Below are 23,725 nucleotides of genomic sequence, written 5' to 3' on the forward strand. Positions count from 1 at the left end.
TTCTAAAGCAAGGTGAACAATTTGTTCACATTTTGACATCATCTACCATCATAATATCAATTACATCCTCTCCTGTATTTTTTGAATTTCAGTGCAAGGTACTTTATGTTCATAGTACTAACATAATCCACCCACTTTCTCCTAGGTGTAAACCACTGTGAGAGGAAGGTATCTCGCTGTGCCAGTGTAAAAAACCTCACTCTGGAAGACCTGTTGCTCCTGATGGACAGTTTACCTGGTGAGAAAGTGAGTGACGAGGATGTACAGGCCCTGGTAAACACTTGTCCCTCACAACGTTACATCCTACAGCTCCTCCACCTGTGGAAGATTCAGAATGGAGGTCAGGACCTGGCCAAGGCTTTATCTCACAGTCTCCGCAAACTACGTTCAAAAGGCGCCCGCCGCCCCCTTCTAAAAATTCTAAAGAGGATCAGTCGGATTATTAGTGTGTCATCCATACATCGTATGTATGAAAAGATGATTGTCAACATGATCCAGGACAACACATGTTTCAAAACTAAACTGTACAATGACTAATTATACTATATCAAAGGACAATTAAAATTTAGTTATTTAAATGAAAAGTTGTACATAGTTATGGACAGTTGTGGGCTAAAAGGGGACAGGGCTGGGTAACTGATTTGTTGTTAAGATTATTTTTTTTAATTATTATTCTTGTGGCCTGTTATTCTTGTTTTTATATTGGACTGAAACTTTGAGTTTGATTCCAAAATGGAAATATAAGCCAACTGCTGGAGCAAAATCACCTTTGAAATGGGATGCTTTATTGAAGTTGTAAATAATGGAAATTGGTTATGAATGTATAATAAAACAGAGAGCAGTTATGTTTTATTTAACTGTAATTATGTATTGCCAGGTTTTGTTATGCTTGTAACATTTTAAAATTAAATATATATTTATCAATTTGTCAGAAAACTGAACTCTAAAAATTCAGTAGACAATTTGTTTTTAATTTATGGATAAATGTGACTATTTTGAGTCTATATTGATGTGTACCACCACATATTCTCATAATCACAGTGATCTGATTAAAAAAAGCTTTTAAGCTCCTAAATATTGGATATATGTGGCCATCAAAACCCTGTCTTTACTGTTTTGGTGTACCTTTACATGATCTACATGTAAAGAAAATAAGGGTAAAAGGGTAAATTTAATTTAGAACAATAGGAAATTAGCCTATTATTTAACTTTAAATTTCTCAACAGTTTTTGTTTATAATCAGTTGTAATAAGATTAGTCAGTCCAGACTAAATTGTTAAATATGTCTTTCAGGCTAAAATGGCCCCAATTGTAATATTTATAGCTTTAACAGAAGTGTCAGGTCTGCCAGCCAGGATGTAATAAAACACTTCTTTTTACTGAGTTTAATATTAAGTCCTCATGTTTTTAGAGGCTGTTGTGTTTAGATATTACAGGGCTGAATTATGGAGCAGGCAAGTGGGGCCAGTTACCCAGGCTTTCGACTGTCATCAGCCTGTCCTCTAATTACTATTTAGTCATCTATTTTTAACCTACCAAAACTTGTAAATTGCCTGTAATTTAATGTAGTATAAGACATCTATCACTATAGGATGTGGGGGCCTCCAGAGACAAGTGACCAGGGACCTTGCAAGACCATGTCCTGACCCTGAAAACTTGACAAGCTTGCAAACTCTTTAATACTATTTGTTCTGAATCCATAGTTAAGAAAGCTATTAATGTAATCTTAATTTTAGTTTAAGCTCTCAAACACCCTGGGATGTACTTATTGTTTGGTGTCCATTTCTCACTAATACATGATAATACATATCATGTCTTTTTTATTATCAATGTAAATCTGCTTATTGTTTTTTCTATTAAATTAAATTTTTGTATTAATCACTCTTTGTATTTGTATGTTGTTTGACTAAGTATTCACTCACGTTGCTTCTGCTCATATTGTATTCATTGAAAACATGCAGATATCATACAGAAAAATATCCAAATATGGTAGGAAGCAGTTAGAGTGACCACTAAACAAAGCAATCAAACAGGCATCTCTGTATAAACACCTGATCCATTTGTGGAGGACAATACTGAGAATAATATGACATACATGAGAATAAGAGCATGATGTAGAGTATAAAATGGTTTGTTTTTTGTTTTTAGATAGGAGATAAAGATAAAGATAGGAGGTACATTGTTAGGGGGAGTTCAGGAGTTCTCCTTTTAGATGACTGATGAGTTATGAATGAAAAATTTTCATGTCAGATATTTACAATGGTCTCAACATAGCAATTCTTTACCATGAAAATACCCAAAAGTTTGAACAGCTCTCTCCTCTTAGATCCTGTCTCCTGCCTTTGAATCCTATGAAGTTTGTCAAGTTGTATTTAACGTACCAGTGATTTAATGTGTGCTTGTAAAAATGTGTTAATATTCTGTTCTGAGTATCGTAATTCTTATATTTCCTTTTCAGTTAGTCATTCTTCCCTTTTCCTCAAATACCAATTTGAGGAACAGACTTCTTCCTTATGCACCAGTGGACTGATTCCAAATTTAGATGGAAGTTTGATACTGAACATTATAGTAGTGTGTAATTGCATGATGACTTTTTGAACCGAGTTTCAACAGCAGACCTATCAGGTATGTGTTGCAATATGGTTGCAACAGGGTAGAATAAAATGCAGGATTTAATTGCAGCAGTTCATTTATTTTTTCAAAACTCTAAACAGTAACAATCTCAGAATAAACACAGAAATGGAGCAACTAACTTAATCATGACGAGAACGGACAATGAACTGAACAAAACACAGGACTTAAATACACAAAGAAACGAATTTAATATTAGGTGCAAATTAATATCAAATAAATGAAACACCATAGAAACAAACTGAAACACATGCAGGAGACTGAAGTGAAACACGTATCAGACCCACCCAAAACCAGAAATTGACACAGTTACAGTATGTGCCATGTTTTTTTTTTTTTTTTTTTTAGGTTAACTGCTGTTCATCTTCTTTGAAGACTTTTTAGTAAACTTCTTACAAAAGTTCAGTCAGTTCATGAACGTTAATGTTTATATTGTGGCTGTCACTGAAGATTAGAGATTCAGAAAAGGTTTTTTTTTTTTTTTTTTTTTTTTTCTCATTCTCACATGGTAATCACATGTCATGACTGTCATTACTTCCAGTTTCACTGATATTTACCATTGAGAAGTCGATGACCTTTAAAATTATCAAAGAGTTGTGCATGTATTTACATCTACAGTACATCAGATAATAAAATAGACAGTGTAAAATGGAACATGTGAAACTTGATCATAGATTATGTTTGTAGGCAGTAAAGTAACATATGCTTTTTTCCTGTAATAGCTCTAGCAAAGAGGCAAAAAGTAGCTATCCATTTTCTTTTAATAACACTGCCAAAGATCCAATGATTTATAAAGTAAGGTAATATTTATATTTATTAATTAGGATAAGCTAGTATGTTACTGATAACTAAATGCTAGTTTAAATTTAATTTCATTGAGTAATATAAAATTGTTATATGGTTGTCTACATTCTCATAACATATTACTTAAGGGGTGGGGTGTCAGCAGTCTTGCCTCTGTGTGGGTGGGCATGGATACATTTACAGTGATGAAAGGGCTTGTTCTTCCTATCATGTCAGGACGAGGCAATAAAATGGGCCGTATTTATGTAAGTACAGTTGGGCAATACTGATGAAGATTAATATAATTTGTATTTATGTGCAAATTGTATTATAAATGTAATTTCACATTAGGTATTATTTATAGTAGCGAACATTTATAAAATATTTGATTGCATTTTAATTTACAGTATATACACTTACAGTGTACACTACATACAAAAGAAAGTACTGAGTAATACATGATAACTTGGACTTAATATATGTGGGGTTAGGTTTATATGTGGGGTTAGGTTTCATGTGGCTTTTCATTTTAACACCAATTGGTTGATTTTACAGAATAACAACAGATGTCTCTTTTGGTATGTTAACATATACAGTTTACAATCTACAAAATGACACTGTACTATTATGATATAGTTGCATCAACAAAATAATAACAATAATAAAACTAAACAACTAAAATTACACTGTGTTACACAGATACTGTACAGTAAAATATATATTTTTTTTTTTCTTCCATTTTAATGTTCTAGAAATACTGCAATGTTATACATCACTTGGCTCTAATGCTGATGCTACTATCACACATGGATGCATCGACTGTAGAAGTCCCTACTTACCAGCACGAAGACCCACTCACACGGCAGATACTCACATGTACACGCTGCCCCGCTGGAACCCACATGAGAGCGCACTGCACTGCAACTGAAGACACCGTCTGTTCATCCTGTCCAAAGGATCATTTCACACAGTTCTGGAACTACTTACCGAAATGCCTCTATTGCAGCACCTTCTGCGTAGAGAATCAATACATTAAGAAAGAATGCTCTCCTACTAACAACAGAGTTTGTCAATGTAAAGAAGGCTATTATTGGCAAGCCGATTTCTGCATCAAGCACACGGAGTGTCCATCTGGATACGGCGTCCAGCAGAATGGTATTTTACACATTTCTGGGGTGTTTTGTTTTTCTGTGCTTCTTGTTCATAAATAAAGTTTGTGGAACATTTTTTTAAATGTATCCATAGGTACCTTGCACAGTGATACAAAATGTGAGAGGTGTGCGCGAGGCACGTTTTCCGCAGTCACGTCCTCGACATCGCCGTGCGTAGAACACACCAATTGCACATCAGTTGATCTTAAAGTGATACTGAGAGGAACCGACAGCCATGACAACATATGCTCGACATGCAAGAATCTTCAGAATGACGGTAAATTCACTAAACGTTGGTCACGTCAAGTCACCTATTGTAAGATTATATAATAAAGCTTTTCAAAGCTTCAATAGAGCTTTAATATGCATGAAAATAATCAGTGATGCAGACTGCATCAAGACAAATTCAAATCCTTTTGCTAAAAAATACATTATGCCAACATTTGGTGCGGGAACATTGATGGACCATTGGTCCATTGTCATTGGTCCATCCATGGTCCATCATTGGTCCAACATTGGTCCATCCATGGTCATTCATGGACCAATGTTCTGATCCCAAACTATACATCTACATCTTAAAGCACCAATTCAGTCATTTTTCACTGATATTCCTACCTTCCCCTTTTTACATTTTATGTTTGAGCAAACTATTTAACTGTTTTAAAGTTTATTTATATAGTAAAGCAAAAAGTCAGAACATGAACATTAACTGTTTGTTTGTTTGTTTGTTTTTGTTTGTTTCACTGTTTTTGCTCATTTCCTGTCAAGGTGGTTTATCTATACTAAAACATTTCCTGCCAGACGTCTTCGCACATGAAAAACGCCGATCCAAACTTTACAGATTTGTGAGACATCATCTTGGCCAGAACCTGCAAGGAAAACATTCTCTGTATTCCAAAAAATCACTCTTACTTCATAGCTTTTCAGAGTGGATTAGAGGTGCTACTATAGACCAGCTGAGAAAATTACCAATGCAACTCAGAGAAAGTAGCATTCACAACACTGCAGACAAACTCTCAAAAATTTTCAAAGAGTTAGATGCTTCAAATTGTGATTGTAAAATTGCAACACACTGTAAATGAGCTTGTTGTGATTTTGTGGGGATTTCCTCCTAAAGGCCAGTAAACAAATATTTTGTTGATGTGCATTTTTTGCTAGTACATGTATAGCACTGCGCTGTTTTTTGTCTCTTGACATGACGAACAAGCATGAGATTATGTTTGGGGCTGAAAGAAGCATTCATTCTTTTTGAAAAATAAATGAACCACCAGTTTGAATGATTAAATGACCTTGCAGTACTCTTTCTCTCTGAGTTGTGCTCTTTCATCTTTAATGCACACAACAAATATTGTGCTTAATTTGCTGAATGAAAGAAAATGTTGTAGCAATATTAGCTCAAAGGGGAAATATTAATAATTATCCATAACTCATTATGATTATTAATTATGAATATTTGAATCAGTTAATCAGATTAACTTGATGTAGCTACATTAAAATTACAATCAATAAATCAGTTCATCTTGTGAACACTCAGTATTGATTATTGATTATTAATTAATTTTAAGAGAATGGTATTTTTCATGGCCACAGAAAAATAATACTTTCTTAGCATGTACAGTGCTGGTAATAAAATCTGATCATTTAAGAGGCAATCTATTGCAGACAGAAATCAGAACCAAACATGTATTGTGCACAAATTTTATTAACTAAATCATGAACACATAACTAAACTAACAAACACATAACATACACACAGGTCACACACAAACATAGGTAAAACTGAGCAATGATAGAGTTGAACCGGAAGTGGGACAGGAAATGGAGCTATGGGAAAAAGTCAAAAACAATCTGGAAATGACCATCAGTTCCCTTTCGAAAGGGAACTCTACTCTGCGTTACCACATATGGGGAACGTCACACGTGAACCGATGTCTGAAAGCCAAGAATCAAACCACTCCAATCCTATTGGCCGGCGACAGCCTATGACATCATCATAGCGTGACCCGGAAGTATATAAGGAGTGCCTAGAATATCAGTCAGTATCTTTTCGTCTTTCGGGACTGTTGTATCTTTGCCATTGTTTTCAAATCCAGTAAGGAATTTTTCTGAATATGTCTGACAAACGTTTTAGGAAGTGTGCTGAACCGTGTACGAGATTTCTGACACCGGAGGATACACACAACCTATGCGTTTTTGTCTGGGTGAGGAGCACGCACAGACAGTGCTCGAGGGTGCTGTCTGTGTTAAAGGTGCTACAGAGGATCTTTTAGTCGACTGAGAAACCAAAGACTGTTAGTGAGTTTTTGAAATGAGCGCATGAGTAAGAACAACCCCCCTCCTTCACAGCTCATTTCGAGGGAACGCCTCCCAAAACTTGTGCACAAGTATTGGAACACGAGTGTTTACCACCAGCATTCGCTGTGTCGTGTTAGTGGATGTCAGACTCACCGCAGGTAACTCATAATCTGCAGTTGTTACTCCTGTCTCCTGACAAAAACATTGCATGTGGCGCCTCTGGAGTGTGGAAAGTTACTGGTGCGCACAGCCACGCACGTATCTCACAAGGAAAGACATGGCAGTGATTGACAAGTTAGAGGGCCAATCCGCGCACGTCTCTCACAAGGAACGTAATGGCAGTGATTGACAAGCCAGAGGGCCAATCGTTTACGCGATTGGCTGATGTTTTTAAGGCCCTACCTCGTGCACAGATGATGTATATTAATATTATTCCTTTCAGTGCACCTAATAAATAGTCTTTTATTAGTTAGTAAAGACAGTTTCAAGTAATATTGCAAAAATATATAAAACAAAACATCCTCTGTAGCACCTTTAATTGTGAGCGTCTTCTCATGAAGACGCTCCATTCTCATCTGGCCCTCTTCTCGAGGGAAGAGGCGTAAACATCTGTGCTCAGTGGTTCTGGCCCCACTCGTGCTGAGGCAGAGCGGCAGCTGAGATCATGGGGCTCGCAGGCGGAACTCGCCGCGGAGTTTGAGAGAGATGTTGGTATGATGATGACGTCCTGTCTTTGACGTCATCGGATTCGGGAGCGAGTGCTCTTATGGCGGCCAGCCCCAGAGAGCAGGAGATGGCGGTGGAGGAAGAAGCAGCTGAGCTGAGTTACTGGAGGTTATGGAACACGCTTCTGTAGTAGTTAATGAAGAGATGTCATATCGATCACAAGTTCAATATGGAGTACCACAAGGCTCAGTACTAGGACCGTTGCTTTTCACTCTGTACATGCTGCCCTTAGGAGAGATAATTAGGAAGCATGGTGTTAGTTTTCACTGCTACGCTGACGATACTCAGCTCTATATTTCCTCGCGCCCTGACGAAACCTACAAATTCACAAAACTAACAGAATGCATAGCTGACATTAAAAACTGGATGACAAGAAATTTCTTATTATTAAATTCAGAAAAAACTGATATCCTAATCTTTGGACCAAAAACTTCCTCACGAAAAAACCTTGAATACTCTCTAACACTTGACGGGTGCTCCATTAAATCTCCGTCCTCAGTTAGGAACCTGGGTGTGCTCTTTGATACCAATCTTTCATTTGAAAGTCATGTTTCTAGTATCTGTAAAACCGCCTTCTTCCATCTAAAAAATATATCTAAATTACGACATATGCTCTCAATGACAAATGTGGAACAGTTGGTTCATGCATTCATGACCTCAAGACTAGATTACTGTAACGCTCTACTGGGTGGTTGTTCTGCTCGGCTTTTAAACAGATGTAGGGCATCGCTCGACAGAACTTACCAATGACTTTATCAATGAACAACATGATTGAACAAAGCTTCATTTGGTCCAAAAGATCCATTTCCTGAAAGGAAACGCCTAGCCTTAACAGAAGAGATGACGTGACTTCTTGTAACAAAGGACTCTGTCTAAAGGACTTCTTAGCTCATCAGCAATAAACTAATCAGAACCCATCACGTGGATCTGATCACATTAAATCTATTGATTCTCTCACAAAACCCTCTTGTATTATCGGACGGAACAGGAAAACACCCATCAACGGATTTAAAGACGAATCTGTCCTATCAATACCTCCCTTGTGTGAGCAATCCATCCTGACCCGGTCACTCGTGACTCCGGTCAAAGTTTAAACTATGCTTAAGGACTCAATCTTGAATCTCAAAAGGGACAATTGTCGATTACTTAAAGTATTAACTATATCCAGAATAACATTTGCTATGATGTGATTACTAACACGTTGGAGTCAATGCCGTATATGTTTGTATTCCCGTATGTCTCTTCTTTCTCTGGTAATCATTGTTTTAATTAGGTCAGTCTAATAATATGTGTGTAAGAAGTGTGTCATGTTTGAGTTCTAAATGCAGAATTTATAATTCTCTGTAATTCTGTGTGAATGAAACATTGAAATTCAGTATCAGGAAAATATTAAGAAACTTTATAAAGTTGTTAATAAAACAGGAGAATGTTCTGCAGATATCACGCGATGTGATCAATAGACAATAGACGAGGCGTGTCTAATCTCCGTAGCAACGTCTCATTGGAGGATCGCTCCTTTAAAACTATGCTGTCCAAACAAGCTAGTGCTGGAAGTCAGAAAAAGCCAGAAGTCGGTCAGAAATCGCTCGAAATCGGTCAGAAGCCGGACTGAAGCACAGTCGTTGAAGCCCGGTAGCCGCAGCACCGCTACTTTGACCACGGCGGAAAAGTCGCATGGGTCATTGATAACTGATTGACCGGGGCTGATTTTCCATCGAACACCCGACTTCAACCACGAGCTGCGCCGCTGATCATTCGACAGCCGTCACATCCAGACTCCAAAACACTTCGTGAAATATCTGACCAAAGTCTCCCAAGAAGAGAGCCGCTCAAGCCAGACGCTCAGAACAGTTGCACCAGCCAGCAGCATCCTTCAAAGCTTCCGCGCAACCCACAGGGCTTTCCCGAGAAAACGTCACCTGAAAGACAGCCAATCCAGAACGGGATTCCGCTGTACACGAGTCACGGAACAACCCGATTACCTCAGCTGTCACAGCAAACGCAGGTACAAGCAAACTTCTCTCTCTCTTGCTGGAAACTGGTGAAACTCCTTTAAACCTAAAGAATCAAGCCAAAGCTCTGCTTTTGTGATTTTCCTCAGGTTATGAGTTAAGTTAGCACTGAACTTGGGACTTTTCATAACTCATCAACTCCGCGAATGTGTGTGCATGTATGTATGTGTGTGTGTGTGTGTGTTTAGCCTTAGTTTCCTGTAATCATTAGAAGTAGTCAATAAATCTTGTTTTGATTTTCACATATACGAGTTTCTTGTGCTGTGTGTCAAATTACTGCCTTAAACGTAAAAGATCAAGTTACCTCTTGCTTATAATATAATAATTACAATAATAACAATAATCATAATAAAATATTGTTACTGTTGGCCGCAGAATAATATTTTATCCAGAATTGGTAAAATACTCTAACCTCAATTTTCGCTGGACGAATAATTGATGAAGTGTTAAATATTAATTCTGAGTCATTTACAGTGAATCATTTACAGTTGATTCAATTCTTATTCCCTGTAACAATTAAATTGAGCCAATAAATAGGCTAAGTCCTTACATAATGGTGGAGAATGCGGGCAGTTTAATCTAATTTGTACACAAAACAAGTAACTTGTGTGATTGTATCTTTTCTTGATCCGGAAGATAGATTAGAAACAGAAACGAGGCTTTTGATTGTCATAACAATGATTGCACATAAGGCGCTGTGGATGAATTAAATCTGAACTCGAGTTGTTTGTCTGTACGTTTTGTTGTTGTTGTTGTTGTTAAAACTGCAGTAAATGAATCTAAGATTGTCTGCCAAGACAAAAGGAAAGTCGCCTGAGAGCGCACCAGCACAGAGTAAGCGTGTTCCTTGCTTTTGTTCTTTAAGGCCTTAGCTATAGTGGATAATATTGCGTGTTCCAATGTTATTTCAACTAAGCTAAAATCCCTGCATGGTCACATTAGAGAGTAGCTACCTAATGTGCCGCCTATATCCGCTCATTCGTGAGATGAGATATTAATACTCTAAACACTATACGTGTCTGAGTTTGATTTGAATGGGATTATTTTGAAAATTCTTGATCAAGTATTGTTGCAGTAAATCCTGCATGTTGTTGCGTGTCCAGAAACTGACACGAACGATTCAGATCGCCGAGATCTCAGTAATGTTACTATTATTAATTGCAGAAAAATCTGTGGATTAATGTGCCTCACTCTAACGTGTGGGGGTTGTTCAGCTCGGAAACATGAGAAGCTGAATGGTTCATTGTCATTGAGAACTGCACCGTCAGTTCAATGATTAATGTGATTTTGTATGTTCGTTATCTGTGTGCAAAGAGTATAGAACAAGCGTACTCTTTTGTTGTGCGTCACGGTCACCACAACAGTGACAGCTGTAACCCGGAAGCCCTAAGAAACCTTTCCCGGGGTAACCTTTAAGTGCGCATGCGCAGTCTGCCAGCGCCATATTCAACTGTGTGTAAACAAAGCTTAGCACAAGCTGAGCTAGCTAAATCTAGCACGGTTGCATTACAGTCTATGTAAAGCTAGTAGCATTGCTAAAGGGCTAGTGGCTAGCATAGCATTTTGTGGTCTGAATGCAATGTTGCAATGTTGGAATGACTTTCTTACTGAACTTTAATTCACTCTAGTGCTTTCACCTCCCTCTCTGTCTAACTTACACATCTTATCTTTTCTCATCTCCTCCCATTTGAGAGAACGTGACAAATGTTAAATTTAATAAACCTGGTTTTTAATATCATTTGTTTGAGAGTTCTCTCTCCTAAATTTACTCTTGTCAGTTAAACACTGTTTTGTTTTAGTAGCAATCGTCCTAATTACTTTTAATGACATTTTATGTTATTTGTAATTGCTCTTATTGATTTTAATGACATCTGGGAATATTAATTTTTGATTGGAAACTTTAATTCGATTTCAATTTTAATTGAAAATCAAGTTCGACTTCCGGTGACGTCATACAACTGATGGCAGCTTGAAAGATTAGTTCTCCGACAAAGTGATAGAATTTAGCCCCAAAACAGGAGAAATAAACTCGAATTACCATTATCGTTAACATGGAAGAGGGGGCTCAAATACATACTAGGCGAAAACAAAAGAAACAGTTGCAATCCGAAAGATTAGAGAGAGAAGAAGCACGCGGCCAAACTGCCGAGTCGCCATTGAATGTCTGCCCGGATGATACTGTACTGGAGCGGGAAGGCACCGGCGAATTCGAAGAGACCGTCAGCCTGGCTATGATCCTTCAAGAGTTGCGTGATTTTAGGAGAGACAGTTCAGATCAGCTGAAGGAAATTAAAGAGGACATCCAAAAAACTAATAGCAGATTAGAAGAAGCCGAGGAACGAATCGTGGGTTTGGAGGAGAGATCGCAAAACAGCGAAAGCGTAATGGCGGAATTTCTGAAACTCCAGTCGCAGTTAAATGAGAGGATAACAGACCAAGAAGGCCGTTCACGACGGAACAACATCAGGATCTACGGAGTCGCGGAAGGGGCTGAGGGCAGCTCGCCATCTATGACCGCTTTTGTCGAGGATATGCTGAGAGAGAAACTTGAACTAGAAGCATCTCTATCCCTTCAAATTGAGAGAGCACATCGCGCGCTCGCTCCACGGCCGCCAGAAAACGCACCGCCGAGATCAATCGTGGTAAACTTTCTCAGTTACAGAATGAAGGAGGAAATTTTGAGAACTGCGTGGAGGAAGAAAGGTTTTGTTTGGGGTGACAAGAGAGTGAACATCGATCACGATTATGCCCCTGACGTTATTAGAAAGCGCAAGGAATATACTGAAGCAAAGAAGCTACTGAAGGAGAAGAATATCAAGTTTCAAACCCCCTTCCCGGCCAAACTGCGTGTGTTTTTTCCAGATGCAATCCGGGTATACAATACTGCGGAAGAAGCAACGAAGGATTTAGCTGACAGGGGATTTCCCATCACTGTCATTCAGCCCCCTGGGACACTGATGGAGCGAATTCAAAGTTTCACCTGGCGCACGGCTGGTCAGAAAGCGGAACGAGGCCGCACCAGAGACAAGCCAAACTATAAAGAAAAGCTCCAGTCTTTTAGACGGTAACTTACCCAGAACATTGATCCTATTGAGTTGTTTTGATTAGCAATGGATCTGTCAAGTAGATACAGATGTAGATTTTTATTATTTTTATTTTTATTTAAAGTGTGAAATCAGGAAAATTGGCTAACCCATTTTAATAGTTTCTCATGCTAGTGTTTTCACCTATAGAAGTTGTGTAATAATGAATGTCGGAGTATAGCTGTCGAACTGACACATGAGCGCAAGCTGTATTGCCAATGTGATCAGTACAGGGGGCCCTTCCCTATTGGACTTTGAAGGTCGTCCCTCAGGGCCGTTCTCTTTCGGCTCACTCGAGGTCAGGAAAGAGACCTCTTTATTGGAAGTCTTTCAAGTTTTTGTTTTGTTAATGGTTCTTCAATTTTTCAATTATGTTATGAGTGTTCAACTGCTGTTCACTGCAGTAAGGGGGATGTTTGCTCATTTTCTGAATCATAAGAGTGGGTGCAGGCTAAGTTGTGCATTAATGGGAAAAGATGTTAAATAATATTAAGGTGATATCTTTTAATGTGAATGGGGTGCTCAATCCAATTAAAAGAAGCAAAATTTTTTCAAAACTTAAAAAAGATAAAGCCCAGATTGCTTTCTTACAAGAGACACATCTTTCACAGGTAGAACACAATAAATTGAATAGGTCCGGCTTTAAACATGTTTTTTCATCATCTTATAAATCTGGTCATAAGAGAGGAGTGGCAATACTAATATCAAAACAAATAAACTATGAACATATATCTACCATCACAGACAAAGAGGGTAGATATGTTATGATAACAGGAAATGTAGAGGGCTCCTTGGTTACTCTTCTCAATGTATATGCTCCTCCAGGGTCAGATTGGTCTTTTTATAAACATGTATTTGATTTAATGGTTACTAATTCACAAGGTATTACAATTTGTGGAGGAGACTTTAATGTTAGGTTGAATCCTAGATTGGATTCTTCTGGGAATGGTTCAATTCAATCCAAGCCTATAAGTAAGAAAATTAATATTGTTATGAAAGAGCTAGGGGTCCTGGATGTGTGGAGAGATCTTAATCCCTCTAGTCGTATTTATACCCATTTTTCTTCGCCTCATACAGTTTATTCTAGAATTGACTATTTCTTTATTTTTAGTAAAGACAGAAACAGGGTTAAGTGCTGTGAGATAGGAACAATAGATCTCTCTGATCATAGTCCTGTTTATTTGATTTTCAACTTGAATAGCAAAGCAAAGACTACGCTTTGGAGATTAAACTCTAGTATTTTAAATAAACTTAAAGAACAGATGAAGACTGAAATTAACATGTACTTGGAAAATAATGACAATGGGGAGGTTTCGCCACCTATACTCTGGGATGCATGCAAAGCTGTGATGAGGGGGAAAATTATTGCGACCACTTCGTTACTCAAAAAGATTAGGCAGGAGAGACTTAATAAATTACAGCAACATCTAGAGGAGCTACAGAGACAACACATGAGGAATTTGGACTCCAAGGTCAAAAAAGAGATTAAAAAGACACAGGAAGAAATTAATGATTTGTACATGCAAGAAATACAGAAAAAGTTTATATTTACTAAGCAGAAATATTATGAAGTGGGTGGCAAATCTACTAAACTCTTGGCCTATAGATTATGTAAACAACAGGCGGATAACTCGATTTTCAAGATTCGCAATCCTATTACCAAAAAAATTGAATATGGCTCGGATGAAATTCTTAAAAATTTTGAGATATTTTATAAAAATCTATACTCCCAGAAACAAACAGATGCAGATTCTCAGGGGACCAAAATTCTTGATTCTTTGAATTTACCTACAGTCTCTGAAGAAAATAATAAGAGACTGTTATCTGAAATAACTCTTGAGGAGCTGAATATTGCTATTACGAAGTTGAAAGTAAACAAGTCTCCAGGCCCCGACGGTTTCATTTCTGAGTGGTATAAATCCCTTAGAGAATCATTGACTCCTATGTTACTTGACACATTCAATTACATATTAAAAGGTGGGGGGGTCCCCCCTCTTGGAGGGAGGCAATAATTTCGGTTATACCGAAGGAAGGTACACTCAAAAAAATGATTCTAGCTGCTTGTTCAGTTTATTTAAATAAAATAAGCTGAACCAACACAAATCTTTAGTTTTTTACTTAATTGGCATTTTCACTCAATTGTATTATGTTAAATGAAATTAAATTTGCAAAATGTTAGGTCAACCTAAACCATTTGTGTTGGGATGACATGAATCATTTATGTTGCATTGATTGAACCTGGGCAGTGGATTTCTAGTTCCCAGCATGCTTTGCGTAGGGAAAGATTGGGACAGTAAATGTTGAACTTAAGTGCTGTTTAATGTGTTTTTTAGTAAAGGGAAATACCTTTTAAAGTTTGATGTTCAGTTATATTTGACATTTAAAAGAGTTTATGTTATGTCGATTTTTTGAGGTTACCATTATGCTGAAGTGTAGACCTTGTGGTTAGGCTCTAGGTGGCTACGTAAAATAAATTTATATTGTTCTTAACGAGCTTTAACTGTGTTAAAGCCATTGATGAGAAGTTCTTTATCTGATCATTACTTGCATCTATAAATGTTACTTAGCATATGAAAAAGTGTTATTTTAGTTTAGTTTTTATAGAAATATAAATAAATTAGTTTGAGGGCCAGCACATAATTTACACAGTCTACATATGGTCATCAGCTTTCCCCCTCTCAATGGTCATGAAACATGTATGTCTGTGTACAACAGCTACTCAAAACCTAAGCACAAGCGCACATCTTCACCACGATGGTAACAAAAAAAAAAAAAAAAAAAAAAGCACTGGTTGGATCAACAAGAATGAATTATGTTCAGGAAACATTCACAGAATACGTCAAATGAAACTGGTGTGATCTCATTCAATTACGATGAATTTCACTCATCAGTACAATTAACCTAGCTTAAGTTCAAATAAATCAGTTCAACTGTGTGGAAATAGGTGTCATAATTGAATTAAGTTAGACCAACAAGTTATTTTTTTGAGTGTAGAGACAAAACTGAGTGTGGAAATTTCAGACCTATCAGCGTTTTAAATGTTGATTACAAATTATTTACATCCATTCTGGCTAGAAGGTTAGATACAATTATTCCGGAACTGATCCATTTAGATCAGGCTGGGTTTGTTAGGCAAAGACAAACTCAAGACAATATTAGGCGTTCTCTACATATTATGAGTCATATAACCAAGCACAATATTGAAGCTTTGTTAGTAGGATTGGATGCTGAAAAGGCATTCGATTCTGTTCGGTGGAAGTATCTTTTTATGGTTATGAATCGATTTGGGTTTCACAAATCTATTATTAAAGTTTTTCAAACATTATATGATAAACCATTAGCGAGAATTAAGGTGAATGGTGATCTTTCTAACCAGTTTACTCTAGAACGAGGAACACGTCAGGGCTGCCCAATTAGCCCTATTCTATTTGCCCTATTTATAGAGCCCCTTAACCAGTGGATTAGGCAAAATGACAAAATTATAGGTATAGAAATAGGGACAGGAGTACATAAGGTAGCAGCCTTTGCAGATGATATTTTAGTTTACTTAAAGCAACCAACCCAGTCTTTTCCAGAATTGATGTCACTTCTTGAGACATATGGATTATTTTCAGGTTATAAGGTGAATATACAGAAAACCCAGGTTCTCACGTTTAATTATAAGCCACCTGGATCTATTATGAGGAATTTTTGTCTCAATTGGGAATCGCTTTCAATTAAATATCTGGGAGTAATCTTATCAAAAGATTTATCACAATTGTTTCAAGTTAATGTTGCTCCTCTAATTGCAAAAATTAAAGGTGATATATCAAGATGGAATCTTATCCCCTTTCTAAGTATGAGCTCAAGGGTCGAATCAGTCAAGATGAACATTCTACCAAGACTGTTATATTTATTTCAGTCTCTGCCAGTGATTATACCAGTGCAGCATTTCGTAGAATGGGATAAATTATTTTCAAGATTTATCTGGAAAGGGAGGAAACCCAGAATTAGATTTAAAACACTTCAGCTATCAAAGGGAAAGGGGGGAATGGCACTGCCTTGTTTTCGAGATTATTATTATGCTGCCCAAATTAAACCTTTGGTGTGTTTATGTAATCCAGTATATCAATCTAGATGGAAGGAAATAGAAAGTGTTATATCTCACGATGTCCCAGTTCAGGCAGCATTGGGAGATGTTGGACTGATAAATATATTATTAACTATAGATAACCCTTGGTTAAATGTATCCCTAAGCATTTGGAAGAAACTAGTGCAATCATGTAATTTGAGAGATTCTATGATATTGCTCCGCTGGTGTGCCTATGACACTGAGTTTGTTCCCAACAAAACGGATAGTAGGTTTAGAAGTTGGACAACTAAAGGCTTGACTGCCTATTGGACATTTATGAATAAAGGGAAACTTCAGAGCTTTCATATGCTTAAAGGAAATTATGGGCTAGAGAACCAAGACTTTTATAGGTATCTCCAATTCAATTGCGGCACTATGCAGAGCATGCTATAGGAGATGTATCAAGGAAAGTAGAACATAGGTTATTAAAAGTTTTTCTTCTAGCCTATCAATTAGATGTCTGTAAAAATGTGATCTCAAAGTTGTATAGTGGGCTACAAGAAGCTAAGATGGTAGACACATTATACATAAAGGAGAGATGGGAGCGGGAAGGCAACCTGAGTCTTTCAGTGGAGGAGTGGGAAAGAATATGCGTGTCACAATGGAAAACTACATATTCTCTGTTCTTGGAGAGAGTTTGCGTGGAAGGGTGTTGCTAGGTTTTTTTCCACTCCTGCTCAGATCAAGCATCAGTCGTATAGATCCAATTGTTGGCGAAAGTGTGGGGTAGACAAGGCAAACCATTTCCACATTTTCTGGGGCTGTACTTCTATTAAACAGTATTGGTATGAGATACACAAATGTCTAGAAATTACTCTTAAGATTCACATTCCATTCAGTTTTGAAGTGATGTACCTGGGATTGATTCCCAGTGATTTTCCAAACAAATACCTGTTCAGAATCCTAACCATAGCAAGTAAGAAAGCAATTACAAGAAAGTGGCTACAACCAACTTTGCCTACTCTAGATGACTGGGTGGACATAGTACATGATATTTTTACCATGGAGAAGCTAACCTATGCTTTAAGACTTAAGTCCCAGTTTTTTTCAGTACTATGGAAAGATTGGATTGAGTATATATCCCCTATACGATCAGATTTTGTTTTATAGCAGAATAATTAAAAAAAATTATTTAGGAAAAAAGAAAGTCATCATACTCCCTTTTTTTTTTTTTTTTTTTTTTTTTTTTCTTCTTTCTCTCTCCCCAGTGGCTATGGTTTTTGAAACAGATTAACCCATTCATTTATAAAAAAAAATAGATAAACATTTAAGTATACAAGCTTTATATGTGAAATGTTCTTTGGCTATGGATTGTCATTGTTTGTTTCTATACCCATCAGCTTCAGCTGTGTCTTTGGTTTCCTTTGTTCAATCCCTGTGTTTGTATTGTTAACAAAGACTGTTTGTTTTTGGAAAAAAAAAAAAAAATTAAAAAAAAAAAGAAAATCAAGTTCATAATCAATTTCAGTTTAGCTTTCATATGGTATGGATATTTGTGGATTAATTTAATGGTAGTTGCTTACAAACATCTGGCAATTTTAATCATTACCTAATCATTATTGCTTTGAAATTTTAATTTCATTAGTCATTAATTAGGATTTGGGCTTCCCTAATTCAGATGATACTTGATTGATTAATTTGATTATAATTGCTCTCAATTTTTAATGCTGAACCCATTACAATTTTAATTCACAACTTCCAAATTTGAATTCAAAATTTCATTTAAAATAAAGTTTAGTCTCAGATTTTCACTCCCTCAGTCTTTGATTTAATTCATTTATTTAAAGAAAAATTTTGGGGTCTCCCTCAATACTTGGGTCAGTTGACTTCTCCTGCTAGCGCAGTAAGCCAACCCCCTAGGTATAGCGACTCCCTAGCGCCACCACTCTGTCAACCCTGTAATTTTTCCAAATTTTGGGAGCAAAACTTCACTCTCTTTCTTCTTCTCTCTCTCTCTCTCTCTCTCTCTCTCTCTCTCTCTCTCTCTCTCTCTCTCTCTCAGCTGTCCACTTCTGGTTTGACTACTGCTGCTGGTTTTTGGATTTGTACCTGTGAAAGTCATAAAAGCAGAGTGTTTGAGAAATATTTAACAAATATTTGGGAAATGGAACACTTCTTTTAAAATAGTATGACACTCACTTTACCTTCCCTCCTCATCCTGTTATCCTACCCAGCCCAGGCTCGAGTAGGTCGACAAGGAGACTGGTAGGCGTCCATAAACCCCAAGCACGCGTCTAGAAGCGCTTTGAGTGGTGCATAGTTGCCAATCCTACTAGCTGAGAAACCAATACTGTCATTGTTATTGTTTTTCTTTCGCCCCGAAGGGAATTTTAATAACAATCACAGTCCTGGTACTTTGAAATCCTTTTCAAAACCCCTGTCTAGAACCATCCTTCTAAAATAAAATTTTTACAAAACTCATTCTGCAAATAGTGTTAAAGACGAAAACTTCATTTTATAGGGAAACTGGAAGCACCCCATTATTATTCTGCTCTTTGCTAAATGCTATCCTGTTTGTTTCATGCTCTTCTTTTCTTCTGCTGTTCTCTAGCTGTGCTATCTGTGTGTGCTTACTGATTTTTTCGCAGAGACTCCGAGTTAGAAGCACATCCACGAGAGGACCACAGTCGAGAACCAGTCTTACCTGCACATTTACACACTCATTACTCATTCCCATTAACTCACAGTTGACATTGCACACTTACACCTTTGATTTGCCCTGCTTTGTTTTGTTTTGTTGTGTTTTGTTTTGTTCTTTTCTTCAAGGTCTGTGTCAGTTTCAGGTTTAGATGTCCCTCGCGGTGCCAAACATGTCTCGCACAACAGACCCTGCTGGACACTGGAAGGATCTGGAGACCTGGCTAAGTGTTGTAACAGACAGCCTCCTACCTAAGGCCGCTGAAACACTAAAGCATCAGACACAGGACCAGCTGGATGACAACATAGCAAGCCTCATGAAACAGGACCCAAGCCAGAGCTACAGTCACAAAGAACTAGCCAAGATCACCGGCTCCTTAAGCCACACACTCATCGCCACCCTCAAACTGAGTGACAGGCAAGCCGCCCATCGCCAGCAGGAGCTGACACGCGCACAACGACGCATCGAACAGCTGGAGCTGGAGGCTCAGGAACGACGAGAAGGGCCTGATGAAGTGGAACAAGGCGCAAAAGAGGAGATCAACAGGCTGAAAGAGACCCTAGCAGCTACTACGCAAGAAATGGAACGAGGCAGAGCAGACTACGCTGACCTCTCCGACAAGCTACAGTACGCAGAACAGCTACTGGAAAAAGCAAAGGCTGACTTCAGAGACAAGAACAGCCGAATTAAAGCTCTCGAAACTCACCTGAATGAGTCAAGAAATGAGGTCAGCCGCCTAAAACAACAGCTTGACTACATCAAAGAAGAGTCTGACAGTATTAAAGAGGAACTCAAGCATGCATATGAATTGCGCTGTGAGCCGTCAAGAACACGTCGGACACCGACTTCACCTTTGCCAAGCAGGACCGGCTCCCCTGTTCCTGGACTGGCACATGATCAGAAGGGGGCAGTGCCAAAACAGTCACCTGCTCCCTCCGAAGAATCCTACCTCCCCACTAGGCTAAAAGAACATGCTCCAGCCAGCCACAGATCATCTCATGGCTTGGACCTCAGAGACCTTGACAAGCTTGCTAGAAACATTGGCAAATTCACTCCAAATGTGCCAGGTAGTCCAAATGTTCAGAGTTATCTGCAAGATATTGACTTCCATCTGGAAATGAGACCCAATGTCACTGACAAAGATAGACTTTATTTGCTCAGAGCCACATCCAGCTCTGAAGTGCGCAGCTTCCTGGACCGGCAGCCTGCCCACACAAAGACTGATTACCACCTGCTCCGAGAAGCTCTCATCAGAGAGTTTGCCGACCCTGAGTCAGAACGAGGACTAGTGGCTGCCCTGGAAACAAAACAAGGTCGTCACGAAACTCCTCAAGTCTTCTATAGCCGACTCAGGCTAGCATACTTCGGGTCTCGCAACGAACAGAGCATGGAGGAGGAAGTGAACTTCAAAACTCTCTTCTTGAGAAACCTCCATCCTGGGGTGAGCCACCATCTTGGCGTCCTTGCCTGTCCACGCACAATGAGTGCTCAACAGTTAAGAGACTTGGCGCACAAAGCCTACTGTAAACAGAAGATGGCCTTAGAAAAGGGCACCAAAACCACCACAGTTCTTGACTTCAACACCCAGAGTCAAGGGCTGGCCCTAGAGGGCACCCAGCGTCAAGACCTTGCCAAGCCGACACCCAAAGGGTGGAATGCATCCTCGTCCAACAGAGAGTGGGACTCCCACACTGGTACTCGACCTAAACAGAGAGACAACCGCTGGGATGGACCACGTGGACGACAACGCTCACCTGGACGTCACTGGGAAAATTCATGGAACCAATCAAGACCTCATGAAAGTCATTGGGAGAAAACCTGGAATCAGCCAAGCTCATTTGGAAACCCCAGAGGAAAAGGCTCATGGGAATCCAAGGGAAAACGACAAACACACCCTGGAGCAACCAGCCCAAGGAATCGACAAAAAAACTCACAAAGATTCCAAGCTGACAGAGCTCAAAATGAATCCATACCAGAACAAAAGACTTCATCTTGTTTCGACTCTCAAGAGCTGATGAAAATGATGATGAAAGAGTTCTTCCAACGAAAGGAGGATGACCGGAAGTGGGAAGAGAAAGCGAAACCAGATTCATCCTGACTAGCGGCCGGACGAGATGGCAGCAACCACCTGACTCAACATACCCCAGAGAACAGCACCTCATCTCTCTCTCAGAGAACCACAAGCACCATAACCTCAAACGGACAAGAAGTCCCACCTGAACATCCTGCAAAACAGTTAGAAACTGATCCAACACCTGATGGGTCAGATCACAGCAGTGTCCAACAAACACCTGCTGTTGAAATCACTCCAGTTCCTGAAAGTGCTGTCTTGGTCGTCTGCCACTCCTCCGAAGAAAATGAAATAAATGCTGACATCCTACCTCTATCATCCCAAACTCCAGTCCCCCAACTCCTGGGTGATCTCATTGAGAAAGGTATCGCAAGAAAGTTTTACCTCTCCATTATCATCGAACAACACATCAAGGTCGAAGCCCTCCTCGACACTGGAGCTGACATCACCCTAATGTCAACAGAACTCCTTGAAGAAGTCCAAAACAGAACAAAGAGGTCTAACGGAACCTTCAAACTTCAAAGGTGTGAGCTGAACCTCCAAGCATATTCCCACACAGGCCTACAACTAAAACATGTGGCCCCAATTCACCTAACAGTGGGACCAATGAACCTTGTTCACCCAGTATACGTCTCACCACTCAACACATATCCTCTCCTCATTGGGAAAGACCTGCTTAACCGCTTTGAACCCTTAATAGACTTCAAACACCTGAAGATGTGGACACAAGTCCGTGAGCCTCTGCCCCTCCAGTCAGTAAACTCCAACGAATTGCAGTGTCAAGTCACAGACACCACCCCCCATCCACTGACTGACGATGCAAGTTCAAAGTCAAGAGCAAGTTCCACTCCAAGCAACAGGAACCAAGACCCATTCCTCTGCTCACTGCAAGCGTCAGACTCAGGTTCCCTCCGAATCATGACTGCCATAAATGTCCAAGACATATCAGTGCCTGATGCAGCATTAGCCCTGTGGGCTGAAAACTCTGCTATCAGCCTGAAGCTCTTCAGAACATTGAAGCAGACAAATCAGAGCATACCACACGTCTCGAAGCATAGCCGCTTCCCTCTCAATCCATGGTCAACAACCATGGCTACCTCCAAGATTGTCTGTGCTGCAGACATACGATGGAGCGACAGACTCTTGAGTCACTACTTCCTGGTTGTCCCCAACCTGCCTCATGACATCTACATAGGAGCAGACATCATGGTCCGTCTCAACGCCTGCGTTGACACCGTGAATGACGTCATATGGGCTCCCTTGTCACACCAATTGACATCTTCAGTCAACCTCAAGAATCTTCGATCTGGTCAAACAATACCAGACGCATGTGCCATGATCAACGAGCAAGAAGCCACAGTCCCCGCTTACAGCAAGAGTGTCAGTGTCCGCCTCAACATGCGACCTGGCCAGACCCTTAACAGTAAGCTAGGCTTCTTCCAACCTTCCAGGACCTGCCTAAAACTAGGACTGACCTTGGAAGCCACACCTCTCATAGAAGTGTCATCTCGTGCGGTGTATGTGTTGTTCAACAACTGTACGGCCAAAGACATCAATGTGCCAAAAGCCAGTCACCTGGGATGGCTCATCAACCAGGCGTTCCATGACTTTGAACTGACAGTTCCTGTCATCGGCCACATACCAGTTGAACTAATGTCAGATGAATGCCACAACACCGTAACTTGCACAAAGCCCCATGAGATCATCACCATCACTTCTATTCTGCCGGTGCCTAAAGAAAGTGTCTGCCGATCAGAACTTACAGATGACACTCACCTCGCTGTCTACGCTGTGTCAACACAGACTGCAACAGAGTCACCTGTACAACTGACTGTCAAGGCCCACAGTCCCTCAAATGACTCAGAGGAACCCTATGCTGGGTTCAATGCACAAGTCCAACAAATCCTAAGCGAGGCGGATGCCCTCCACAGTGAAATGGATCGCCAAGGACTCAAAGAAGTTCTGTGCAAATACAAGGACTCCTTCGCAAAGGACTCCCTGGACTGTGGCCTGACTGATATCCACATGGTGCGCATCCCAACTCACCCAAATGCGCCACCGACATTTGTGCGGCAGTACAAGATTCCGATAGCATCATACAAATCAGTGCAAGGTATCATTGACTCCATGCTACAAAAGGGGGTCATCCGACCCTGCAACAGCACCTACCCCGACCCAGGAAAAGAATTCTATCTGGAAGCTGGATTCTCCAATCATTGCCTCA

The 23,725-nt window shown here is 39.4% G+C and overlaps 3 protein-coding genes across 4 annotated transcripts in view; all 3 read left to right on the forward strand.

The window, feature by feature from the left end:
* Window positions 1-2,049, forward strand: part of LOC125264897 (tumor necrosis factor receptor superfamily member 11B-like) — a 56,807-nt gene extending 54,758 nt beyond the window's left edge. The window contains exon 5 of the mRNA XM_048184694.1: window positions 146-2,049. Within this exon, the coding sequence (XP_048040651.1) occupies window positions 146-537 (392 nt within the window). The 3' untranslated portion in view covers window positions 538-2,049. The remainder of the gene's footprint in view (window positions 1-145) is intronic.
* Window positions 2,050-3,523: 1,474 nt separating this feature from the next.
* LOC125264898 (tumor necrosis factor receptor superfamily member 11B-like) lies at window positions 3,524-5,863 on the forward strand. 2 transcript variants are annotated; one of them, XM_048184696.1, is made up of 5 exons: window positions 3,597-3,680; window positions 3,970-3,992; window positions 4,167-4,569; window positions 4,660-4,842; window positions 5,334-5,863. In XM_048184696.1, exons 2-5 carry the CDS (start codon window positions 3,981-3,983, stop codon window positions 5,645-5,647), a joined length of 912 nt encoding a protein of 303 aa, XP_048040653.1. In that variant the 5' UTR covers window positions 3,597-3,680; window positions 3,970-3,980; the 3' UTR covers window positions 5,648-5,863. The 2 variants fall into 2 exon arrangements, with proteins under 2 accessions (XP_048040652.1, XP_048040653.1); XM_048184695.1 differs by lacking the exon at window positions 3,970-3,992 and having other exon boundaries at window positions 3,524-3,680.
* An 11,540-nt stretch (window positions 5,864-17,403) lies between these two features.
* LOC125264900 lies at window positions 17,404-21,529 on the forward strand. Its single transcript, XM_048184697.1, has one exon. It carries the CDS (start codon window positions 19,582-19,584, stop codon window positions 21,526-21,528), a length of 1,947 nt encoding a protein of 648 aa, XP_048040654.1. The 5' UTR covers window positions 17,404-19,581; the 3' UTR covers window position 21,529.
* The last annotated feature ends 2,196 nt before the right edge of the window (window positions 21,530-23,725 follow it).

Source organism: Megalobrama amblycephala, linkage group LG3 (assembly GCF_018812025.1).
Source record: "Megalobrama amblycephala isolate DHTTF-2021 linkage group LG3, ASM1881202v1, whole genome shotgun sequence".
Taxonomy (NCBI): domain Eukaryota; kingdom Metazoa; phylum Chordata; class Actinopteri; order Cypriniformes; family Xenocyprididae; genus Megalobrama; species Megalobrama amblycephala.